General features: G+C 44.8%; 1 protein-coding gene across 1 annotated transcript in view; it reads left to right on the top strand.

The window, feature by feature from the left end:
- Positions 1-95: 95 nt before the first annotated feature.
- The window catches only part of LOC118430864 (snake venom 5'-nucleotidase-like), a 14,580-nt gene continuing 2,362 nt past the window's right edge, over positions 96-12,313 (top strand). Inside the window, exons 1-9 of the mRNA XM_035841899.1 lie at positions 96-615; positions 3,556-3,693; positions 4,315-4,531; positions 5,264-5,449; positions 6,347-6,550; positions 7,067-7,179; positions 7,892-8,027; positions 8,381-8,524; positions 9,015-9,136. Of these exons, the coding sequence (XP_035697792.1) occupies positions 418-615; positions 3,556-3,693; positions 4,315-4,531; positions 5,264-5,449; positions 6,347-6,550; positions 7,067-7,179; positions 7,892-8,027; positions 8,381-8,524; positions 9,015-9,136 (1,458 nt within the window). The 5' untranslated portion in view covers positions 96-417. The remainder of the gene's footprint in view (positions 616-3,555; positions 3,694-4,314; positions 4,532-5,263; positions 5,450-6,346; positions 6,551-7,066; positions 7,180-7,891; positions 8,028-8,380; positions 8,525-9,014; positions 9,137-12,313) is intronic.

Here is a 12,313-nt window from a genome sequence, read left to right as displayed (position 1 = left end):
TGTCATGCCAATAGCTTATCAACAAAAGCAAGGAAACAAATATTGTTATCAAAAAGACAAAACAAATAATTTCCAGTGGCACCCCATGGCCAAATGGTGTCACCCCTTCCACTCATGTTGAAGAGTAAAGAATAAACAACTCATACAAAGCTTTCTTTATCCTCACAACACTCGTGTGTTAATGTATAATGTGGTACCATTCTCTCACACACACAGCATAGGGGCGTTTACCCAAGCAGTCATTTGTCTTTATCTGACAGCCCGTAGAGCAGATTTTTGCCCGTTAAAATCCACCGGAGCGTGCAACTAGACCCCGGCGGCCGGGTAACGCTTCCAGTACCGAGGAGGTCACGGGGAGATCGCGGTGGGCTGGTAACGGGCTATATAGTGCGTGTGTAAAGTCCACAGGAACACGACATGGCGCTGCACAGATGTAGAGAGGTCTTGGTTCTTCTCTCCTTGCTGGTTTCTACCCGTGGACTGGAGTTGACCGTCCTGCACACGAACGATGTCCACTCTCGGATCGAGGAGGCGGACACTACGGGCGGGGGCTGCTCTGCCGCCGAGGCCGCGGCCGGAGAGTGCTACGGTGGGGTGGCGAGGATGGCGACCAAGGTAGGTACTAGTCGTGTTGGTGACGATTAATCTTTCAAAAGAGGTGTGGTTTGTCCATGTTTTCGGTTGTTATTGATCTACTAATGATGCCTGAAAGTTTTCATCATTTTCCATAGACCCAGAAACAGCATCGATCTGTATGGATGATCAAAAAAGACTATGCACAAAACCAAGAAGCTTTTATCCTTGACAAAACTAAGCAAAAATGCTAAAATAAATGTTAACTGTCATACCATTCTGGCCCATCATACCACACAACCTCGACCGTCCGACAAACCAAGTAGCTGTGGTACGACGAATATGGCGAGCTAAGATACGGAATCCGACAGTTCTGTTGCAGCAACACGAGAAGATCGCTAGGTGGCCCATAACCGAACTTGTCCTTCATTTTGTCAACATCTTCCCAGATAACAAACATCATAAATAGTCAATTATACCAACTGTCCGCACACGGTACCGATAGCATGCTGTTAATCTGCGCGGGACTAAAAACAACAACCACAATCACGGCATCTTCATTTGGCACCATTGCGACCCACTTATGGGAACATAGCTACACTCAGCACACAGCCACGGCAAACACCTGACGTTACTGGCCATACTGCCTGAGAGAGGGAGTCCATACTGAGTGATAAGGCTAATAGGTTGATAAGATTGGGCAGGATACAGTACAGAGCTGTACATGTCCTGCGTATTTTGTTAATAATCACAGTAAGGACACACTTCTTAAGAGAGACGATCTCCAATATCTTTAACCTTTGGAAATGCTTGTTTTGTGACTGTTCGTGATCTCTTTGCCACTGCTGTTGGACCGTTTTTGTCGATAGCCATTTTGGGGCTGGGAGTTTTATCCCAGACCTTACAAGCCTGATGCACAGCAGTAGCCATTGCAGTCCTAGTGCTGTTAGTCTGAGGACGTATACGTAGCTATAGGCACTATGGGTGCATGACCCGAAAGGCACGTTCGTGTTGGCAGTACAATCAGCGATCCAGTACAAAAATAAATGACCAGCAAAAGTTTATTGAATGAATGAATGACCTTTATTGTACATTTGTGCTCAAACAAGCTAAGTACAGGTCGTAGCGCTAGTGATAAGGTACAATTTTGACAAAAAAAAGGTATCTTATCATCTCTACATATGCTAATACATTCAAATATGTACAAGTTCAACTTCTTCTCGCTTCTTAAAACAGTTATAAACATAAGGACAGATGGAATCAATAATGTATGGTTTATCTAATTGCATGAGAAATATGAATTTTTCCGTGGTATTCAAGTATCGGAAATTTGGGAACATATGTTGTATATTTTCAAAAAGGACGTTTCTTTCGTTGTTGTATAAAGTACAGTCAACAATAAAGTGACACTCATCCTCTATCTTATTCAAGTTACAGTATTGGCACATTCTTTCTCCCAGAGGAATATCAGCCAAAAAAAGCCTCAGAGAGCCTGCTACGGAGGCTACGAATACCTAAGAACCCCAGAAGCCGACCCATAGAGCCCCTTAAGAAGACCACCACCCCTACCCCGACTGCCTTGTGTAGCAAACACCCGGATCTGCAAACCTTCTAATCTTGTATCAACATCCTTCGTGGTGACAATCTCACCACACAGGCACGCGGCGGGCAGCGCGATTGAACTGCTGAAAAGAGTTTTGGCACATGCAGGTCCAGCTGTAAGCTGTGATTAAACCAATCTGATGTAGACGTTCCTAACCGTATTCAATGATACGCAATTAAACAACTAACTAAATTTCAATGCAAGCCATGGAAGCCCTAACACTTTGCCAGCTAACCCCTTCATCAGTGATGTTCGTTTAGGTGCAAAGTAACTACGTAGATTTCTTTGCTTGTGCCTCCCATTTCAAATGGACAGATTCTATGTTGTCTTACTCCTGTTCTTCGTAGATATAAAGTCGGGACAAGACATAAGTAGATTTTAAAAAATATATGTGTTTGTCTATGCCAAAGATGTAGTAGGTGATGATCGATATCCATTATATTTTCGTCCATCTACAGTTCATGCCAAACATGTGTCTTGACACGAAGGACATTGTCTCTGGTTGGCTAATATATTTTGATGCCAATTATTTTTCTGTGATAGAATCAATCGTCTTACGAAAGCCTTATTGGCCATCAGAAAACAGCTGACTTTTCTGAGACACGAACTGAGACACGGTACTGCTGACCCAAGAATGCCCTCAATGTGTATGCTGTTGTCGTAAACCTATAGACACATGTGGCGGACCCAAAACTTCATAACTTGAAAGGAACAAAATTAGACAAATACAGACTGATGAAATACAAACACATATGTGCACACCTGTGCACCACATAGCTACGTCTATAACTCGTAATTATACAGAGTAGCACAATTTCAGCGCACTTAAACCAACAGGGTTTGGAAATGTGACGTAGGCTTAAACCCTCTGCTTGGAAAATAGGTAGTGGACGTACCGACTGATAAGTATCTAATACCAGCTTAAAAAAGAACAAGAAACAGTCATGCCTTCAAATACCAGAGTTACTAACCTAGGATTGATGTGTTCAAAAATTCGTATTTTCCCAGAACTATCGTAGAATGAAATATGTTATCACCAAGCACAGTAGGGGCATCTTCTCTGGATAGTTTTGAAGAACGTGCAAAAGATATATGTGACGTCGACGGGTCGTTCAGTGTGATATAACCAGCTGCTGCCGCGCCGCGTGCCTGCGAAGCTGGTGTGTTACGCAGAAGGGCGGTTATACCGGCTATATAGATACAGATACAGAAGCTGATGTGTTACGCCGAAGGGCGGTTATACCGGCTATATAGATACAGATACAGAAACTGGTGTGATACGCCGGAGGGCGGCTATACCGGCTATATAGATACAGATACAGATAGGGGCCTTGTGAGTTACGTACTGGCATTAAAAAGCGAATCCACCAACCCCACAGGTTAAGGAGATACGTCGCACCGAGAACCACGTGTTGCTGCTAGACGGAGGAGACGAGTTCCAGGGAACGCCCTGGTTCCTGCAGTTCAAGGGCCTCGCCTCCTCGCGGTTCATGAACAAACTGCAATATGACGCCATGGTAAATTGCTGTAAATTCTATCTTCTTGTCAGTAAATGTACCTTATATAAGGAGGTCATCAACCTTTCCCAATCCTGAATGGTATCTTAATTAGATAGTCCGTAGTACGCCATTTTGTTTGGTTAAGAGACACTGCATGGTTGTTTGTAGATATAGTTTATAAATCGAAGATTTGGGAAACAACCTCCCTGACTAAATTGTCTTTATTGTTAATCGGGTGTGACAAAGAGGAGTGCGATTTTCCCTCCAGATAGATTGTATACGGCGTTATTCGGCCAAGGCGTTCTATTAACCCTCTAGTCTACAAGCAGCAGCAGACCCTACGGTGCCTTAGATATAACATCAAAGCTGGCAAAGGAGTATAGCGGCAGATGGCTACAGGGTGGAACAGCAACACCATCGTTGAATAGAAATGCTCCACCCTGTTTCAGTGCCTGCAGACCTCCGGTGCCCGTTTGACTCCCTTTGGCCGGCTACACTCTTAGCTTTGGCCAGCTTCGATACTATCTATAAGGCACCGTAGGGTCTGCTTGGAGACTTCCTTTACCCTTGCAATTAGCCTACGGGCATAGATTTGCAAATAAAGAATATACTAACAATCTGAAAACTTCTCTTTTTAAGGCCATAGGAAACCACGAGTTCGACAACGGCATCTCCGGCCTGGTCCCCTTCCTGCGGAACGTGACGTTCCCGATGCTGGCCTGTAACATTGACACCTCGGGCGAGCCAGAGCTTCAGGGGCTGATCCTACCGTCTGTGGTGCTGGACGTAGGCGGGGAGAGGGTCGGCATAGTCGGGTACATACTGGAAAACACACCCGATATCACCGGATCCACCGGTAAGTACTATAGAACATAGGCGGGGAGAGGGTCGGGATAGTCAGGTATATCCTGGAGAACACACCCGCTATCACGGGATCTACCGGTAAGTACTATAGAACATAGGCGGGGAGAGGGTCGGCATAGTCGGCTATATACTGGAAAACACACCCGATATCACCGGATCCACCGGTAAGTACTATAGAACATAGGCGGGGAGAGGGTCGGGATAGTCAGGTATATCCTGGAGAACACACCCGCTATCACGGGATCTACCGGTAGGTACTGAAGATATTAGGAAGTACAAAATTTGATATGGGAGAATTCGGTAGACACAGAAACGTAAGCAAGTAAGTTTAACCTGGTTGTGTACAAGAGATATCCTATATTCTACCAACCTATGAAATTATCTTCGGAAGTACAAACTTTGTTTCACCTTGCATTCTTGGCTTTATGGATGACCCTGAAGGCCTCGCATCTGATTTAGCCTCTACCAGGCCTTTCCATGGAGGTGCTGGATCATAGACTTCGGTAAGAACCTGGTGTGAGCGGTCAACAGCACTTCATCCTCGCCAGGTCGTGACAAAACAGTCAAGCCGATAAAAAGCAAAATGACATATAATGGTAATAATGGGTCCTCACTCAACCCAAGCACAATATGCCCCGTGTAGGCAATGCGCCATAATTCTTCGTAAAGGACCTAATCAAATCTTAAAATTGACCATATCATAAATTTTCACAACCTTCTTAAGGGAACCTGGTCTTTCTGGACGAGGTGGATTCGGTGCAAGCGGAGGTGACGAACCTCCAGGGTCAAGGGGTCAACAAGATCATCGCGCTGGGGCATGCTGGGTACTACAAGGACCTGGAGGTGGCGCAGAGGGTGTCGGGAGTTGACCTGGTGGTGGGAGGTCACACTAACACCTTTCTGTACAACGGTGAGTTCGCTGAGGCCTCGCTTGTATTATATAAGATTCATTCTCCTACGCGCGCAGAGACATCCAACGTCGCTAGCAAACCGCCTGTTACTATTACAGACAACAGGCAGTTCGCTAGCAAACCACCTGTTACTGTTACAGACAACAGACGGTTCGCTATCAAACCACCTGTTACTGTTACAGACAACAGACGGTTCGCTAACAAACCACCTGTTACTGTTAGAGACAACAGACGGTTCGCTATCAAACCACCTGTTACTGTTACAGACAACAGACGGTTCGCTATCAAACCACCTGTTACTGTTACAGACAACAGACGGTTCGCTAGCAAACCACCTGTTACTGTTACAGACAACAGACGGTTCGCTAGCAAACCACCTGTTACTGTTACAGACAACAGGTGGTTTGCTGGCGCAGTTGGATGTCTCAGTGTAGGAGAATGGCAAGATTACAAATCACGTGTCTTTGAAATCACGTGTCCTGAGTATTATTGGTTTATGCATCCAGAAGAAGCCAAACTAATAGAAACAAAATGAGCTCGTGTGGCACAACCGCAAGTTATTTGGCCCAGAACCCAGAATCTTGGTTATCCTGTCGTGCTACCGATCTTGTGCCCTTGGAAAAGGCACTACTTAACACGACTTTCCTCACTCCACTCTGGTGTAAAATGAGCGCCTGATGACTTCGGTTGGGGAGGTAAAAGGCTGTGTAACCGGTAAATCATAGTTATAACTAAATAGATAAGAGACAACGTGTGCACGTACTACAAACAGATAGGCGCAACTCCGGATCCAGACCCCGTCTCTCCACTCGAAACAGATAAAGAACACTTTAAAAATACCATCTGCCAACACAGACTTTCATACTGACGCTGTTGTTGTTTCCCACCCTTACAAGGTGACCCACCATCTTCCGAGGTGCCTGTGGGACCGTACCCTCGGGTGGTGAGTTCCCAGGTGGACCCAGGGCGCGAGGTGCCCGTGGTGCAGGCCCACGCCTACGGAAAATACCTCGGGTACCTCCGCCTGGAGTGGGACTCCGCCGGGGACCTCGTGCGCTGGGACGGCAACCCGGTAATACTGGACAGCTCCGTGCCGAAGGGTAGGTAACTAGTGCTGTAAATGAATTGGATAGATGAATGAATGAGTGGGTGAGTGAGTGAGTGAGTGAGTGAGTGATTGAGTGAGTGAGTGAGTGAGTGGGTGGGTGGGTGAGTGAGTGAGTGAGTGAGTGAGTGTGTGAGTGAGTGAGTGAGTGAGTGGGTGGGTGAGTGAGTGAGTGAGTGAGTGAGTGAGTGAGTGAGTGAGTGAGTGAGTGAGTGAGTGAGTGAGTGAGTGAGTGAGTGAGTGAGTGAGTGAGTGAGTGAGTGAGTGAGTGAGTGAGTGAGTGAGTGAGTGAGTGAGTGAGTGAGTGAGTGAGTGAGTGAATGGGACGGAAACTGGTTCTACAAGACATCTCCGTGCAAAAGGCAGGGTAGCTATTGTTGTGAATGGGTACATATGAATGAATGAACGAACGAACGAATGAGTGAATGAATGAACGAACGAACGAACGAACGAATGAATGAATGAATGAATGAATGGATGCAAGCTTTATGTCTCTCCCTCAACCCTGCAGATCCAGAAATCCTGGCCGAGGTCGAAGCTCTGAAGGCGCAGATGAACAACACATGTCAGGTGATCGGGCGGACACACGTGCTTCTCAATGGGGAATATGAGACATGCACCGAGGTAAGGCGGTTCTGATGATGTTTATTAATATAATTAGAGACAACGGGGTTTACTTTTCATGGATACAGAGCACTATACATGTATATGTCCCCTCTACGGTCAATAAAGACTACTAAATCCTAACTTGACTAACCTGATATCGTCCTCTGCAGATGGAGTGTATCATGGGTAACCTGATATCGCCCTCTGCAGATGGAGTGTAACATGGGTAACCTGATATCGCCCTCTGCAGATGGAGTGTAACATGGGTAACCTGATATCGCCCTCTGCAGATGGAGTGTAACATGGGTAACCTGATATCGCCTCCTGCAGATGGAGTGTAACATGGGTAACCTGATATCGTCCTCTGCAGATGGAGTGTAACATGGGTAACCTGATATCGCCCTCTGCAGATGGAGTGTAACATGGGTAACCTGATATCGCCCCCTGCAGATGGAGTGCATCATGGGTAACCTGATATCGCTCTCTGCAGATGGAGTGTAACATGGGTAACCTGATATCACCCTCTGCAGATGGAGTGTAACATGGGTAACCTGATATCGCCCTCTGCAGATGGTGTGTAACATGGGTAACCTGATATCGCCCTCTGCAGATGGTGTGTAACATGGGTAACCTGATATCGCCCTCTGCAGATGGTGTGTAACATGGGTAACCTGATATCGCCCTCTGCAGATGGTGTGTAACATGGGTAACCTGATATCGCTCTCTGCAGATGGAGTGTAACATGGGTAACCTGATCACTGACGCCATGGTGCACCAGAACATCCAGTTCCCGGATGGACTCTACTGGAGCGACGTTGCCATGGCAATATACAACAGTGACGGCATCAGATCATCAATACCAAAAGGTGAGTTATGCGCTTTGGTAGGACACAACTTTCCCAGTCATCAGTTTGTTTTCCTTGTGTACATGTCAGGTTCCGGTACAGGGCTACTCGAGTATTGTACACTCCAGAACTGAGACAATGTAAAGCTTTATGGAGCGAAAGATGAACTAGCCTGGTCTTGGCTGATACAGGTCGATAGATTCTCTGTCTACGATTCTATCACTATCTTGTCCTTTTGAAGGAATGATTGACATAGAGGCAGTCCTGTTCACCCTGCCCTTCAGTAAAACGTTTTGTTGTCTTGTTTAAGGAATGATTGACATAGAGGCAGTCCAGTTCACCCTTCAGTAACAATTTTTCTTGTTGTGTTTAAGGAATGATTGACATAGAGGCAGTCCAGTTCACCCTTCCCTTCAGTAACACGTTTGACATCGTGGAGCTTCGCGGAGAACACCTGTATGACGTGTTCGAGCACTCCGGGGCGGGCTGGTCTTACGGGAGGTTTCTGCAGGTGTCAGGTGAGCGGCAAGGATACCCCAGATGTCTTAGTGACGTGACGGCTTGGTGACGTAACGTCTTAGTGTCGTAACTTAGAGCAATTTTGTCTCGGGACCCCATCTTTTGAAAAAAAGTATCTTAAGTGGGTGTGCAAATAAAACAACCAGCTCTAGACTGAAAAGGTACCCAGCAAAATTACAATAAAAAGGAGCAGCCAAAACGATGGTCCTACGGACGTTTCCTTCACGTGTCTGATGAGATCAAGGTAACTTAAGACGTCTTGGATTGGTGACCCAACGTCTTGGATTGGTTATGCCACATGAGATTTATTTTGGGATGGCATCCTCTGGAGACTATATTTGATGCGAGGATGCGAACAGGAAATACAGCGGTGAGTCATCTGATGAAGGTCGACGAGATTGACTGAAAATGCATGGCGAGTGTTTCCCATGTGTTGGATCAAAGCTTAGAACTGTTCCATGGCTGATTAAGCATCTAATCCCACCGCAGGAATCCTGGTTCAGTACGACCGGACGAAGCCCACAGGCAGCAGGGTTGTGTCCCTGGAGACCAAATGTACGGACTGTGAAGTTCCCGAGTTCAGACCTGTGCAGAGGGACGCTGTGTACAAGGTACAATCACCGAACAATTGTTCATGATCACATAATCGAGAAGAGCATTTGCATTTGACATGCTCAATTTATATTCATTATTTCCTTTAGGCTCTTCGCCATCACATGACTATGATGTACGGGCATCGTCAGCATTCCGGATGATGTTTTGATGCTCTATTAGAAATCCATTAGATTACAAAAGTCTGCTTTTCTTAAAGTCATAATTTACAATACACGAAAAGCACAACAAGCATACACAGCACGAAAACAACTTTTTAAGCAAAGTTTCAGAGATACGTATAAAGCCCTTAAAGGCGGAGAAATATTTCAGCAGATTTTAAGACCTATCAAAGGCATCGGAAACATACATTTGGCATTTACGGAAGATTTCAGCGTTTGTAAATCTAACTTAATCTGTTGTGTTTCTTTACGTGAATTTTACATGTATTTCAGTATGCCGAAAAGACAACTTAAATGTCTCAAAAATATTTTCTGTCAAAACGGGCAAATACCGTTTCTCTAGATCTGTTACAAAATACACGTTAACCGGCTAAGTCAAATGTAATAAGCCTTTGTCTGGTGTTAGATAAAACATTGCGTCATCTGTTTTATAACAGTGGCAAGATTTACCGTCAAAACTGGAAATTATTGCGATTTCTGGTACAAAATGTTATGTATACCTCAGCAAATACAAATACAATACAACACAAAGTCAAATGCAATCATCTTCTGTGCTTTTTAGCTATTCCGAAAGCATTTGACGTATTCAAACTTTCTGTGCGCAAGGTTTAATTCGAACAGGGGAGAACCTCTCACGGTTAGCTTATATGCGCTATTTTACGTTATATGAAATGTTGCATATACCATGGTCAATATTGACCGAAGGATGCCATATATATATGATTTATTTCGAACCATCATTTACGCAAAGAAGGGAAGACCTCCCCCGTTAATATATTTGCCAAGACGTATATGAAATGTTGCGTATTTCATTTGAACATACGACATGTTTATTCTTTGAATCCGCGCAGTTTAAGCGAACTAGGGGAGACCTCCCCCGTTTAGCTTATATGTTGCCAAAACGTATATGAAATGTTGCGTATTTCTTTTGAACATACGACATGTTTAATCTTTGAATCCGCGCAGTTTAAGCGAACTAGGGGAGACCTCCCTTGTTTAGCTTATATGTTGCCAAGACGTATATGAAATGTTGCCTATTTCTGTTGAACATACGACATGTTTAATCTTTAAATCCGCGCAGTTTAAGCGAACTAGGGGAGACCTCCCCCGTTTACCTTATGTGTTGCCAAGACGTATATGAAATGTTGCGTATTTCTGTTGAACATACGACATGTTTAATCTTTGAATCCGCGCAGTTTAAGCGAACTAGGGGAGACCTCCCTTGTTTAGCTTATATGTTGCCAAGACGTATATGAAATGTTGCGTATTTCTGTTGAACATACGACATGTTTAATCTTTGAATCCGCGCAGTTTAAGCGAACTAGGGGAGACCTCCCCCGTTTAGCTTATATGTTGCCAAAACGTATATGAAATGTTGCGTATTTCTGTAAAACATACGACATGTTTAATCTTTGAATCCGCGCAGTTCAAGCGAACTAGGGGAGACCTCCCTTGTTTAGCTTATATGTTGCCAAGACGTATATGAAATGTTGCGTATTTCTGTAAAACATACAACAAGTTTAATCTTTGAATCCGCGCAGTTTAAGCGAACACGGGGAGACCTCCCCCGTTTAGCTTATATGTTGCCAAGACGTATATGAAATGTTGCGTATTTCTGTTGAACATACGACATGTTTAATCTTTGAATCCGCGCAGTTTAAGCGAACTAGGGGAGACCTCCCTTGTTTAGCTTATATGTTGCCAAAACGTATATGAAATGTTGCGTATTTCTGTTGAACATACGACATGTTTAATCTTTGAATCCGCGCAGTTTAAGCGAACTAGGGGAGACCTCCCCCGTTTAGCTTATATGTTGCCAAGACGTATATAAAATGTTGCGTATTTCTGTAAAACATGCAGCAAGTTTAATCTTTGAATCCGCGCAGTTTAAGCGAACTAGGGGAGACCTCCCCCGTTTAGCTTATATGCTGCCAAAACGTATATGAAATGTTGCGTATTTCTGTTGAACTTACGACATGTTTATTCTTTGAATCCGCGCAGTTTAAGCGAACTAGGGGAGACCTCCCCCGTTTAGCTTATATGTTGCCAAGACGTATATGAAATGTTGCGTATTTCTGTTGAACATACGACATGTTTAATCTTTGAATCCGCGTAGCTTAAGCAAACTTGGGGGCACTACCCCCGTTTTATCTATTAGCTAATACCGTCTCAAAGGTTTTAGGAAACGTTGCCTTTTTCTGCTGAACATACGGCATGTTTGAAGCGCAGTTTCTGCGAACAGGAGGAGACCCTTTCCTTTTTATTTTATACCGCATATAAGTTCTGAAATTCCAGGGTCTAAATCAGGGTGAGGCCGCCTGTTTTCTTTGTGGCAAGTTGACACTCGAGCTAAGAGACGGTAGAAATCCCGACTACTGCTATGAATATCTCCGCGACTCAACCTCTGCTTGAAGAATAAGGATGTAGTAGGTATAGCGTTTTGTGCAGTGAGTTGTGTTTTCTCTATAAAACGGCAAGCAGTTCTTACTACAGGTAAATGTACGAAATATGTTTATTTCTTTATCTACAAGTAAGCGTCGAGAAAGAACAGTTTGTGCACACAGGCGGTGTCTTCTCGTGTTGCTCGTGTTTGTTTGGGTTAATTATGGTGATATGCGTTGGCAGGCAAGATGTAAATTTATTCAGCGTTATTTCGTACTCGCCATGGGGCGCACGCCTCCGTCCGTCCAAGGAGGTTGAACTTCCTTGGCCCGTCTGTGTCACAGCTGTGTCATGTGATAGGATGTATCCAATGGCAGAAAAGAGTGGGGGGTTCAAATTTACTGGCCATACGTACGACAAGGAGCGGTTATTTTCCAGGCGTTCATTTTTGAAGAGAAGTATTGAAGAAAGTTTGGGCCTGTTCTAGCCCGCAAGTTGTGGCCGCGACACCGCTTTTACCGCCTAGGACCCCCGGTGACGGAATTTGACTCAAAGATACGAGGTGGCTATCATTCTGTACAAGCTGTTGTTGTTGGAAATCGACACAGAATGGAAATCACGGCCCTTGTACCA

This window comes from Branchiostoma floridae, chromosome 14 (genome assembly GCF_000003815.2).
Source record: "Branchiostoma floridae strain S238N-H82 chromosome 14, Bfl_VNyyK, whole genome shotgun sequence".
Classification (NCBI taxonomy): Eukaryota; Metazoa; Chordata; class Leptocardii; order Amphioxiformes; family Branchiostomatidae; genus Branchiostoma; species Branchiostoma floridae.
This window is presented reverse-complemented; position numbering and strand designations above follow the sequence as displayed.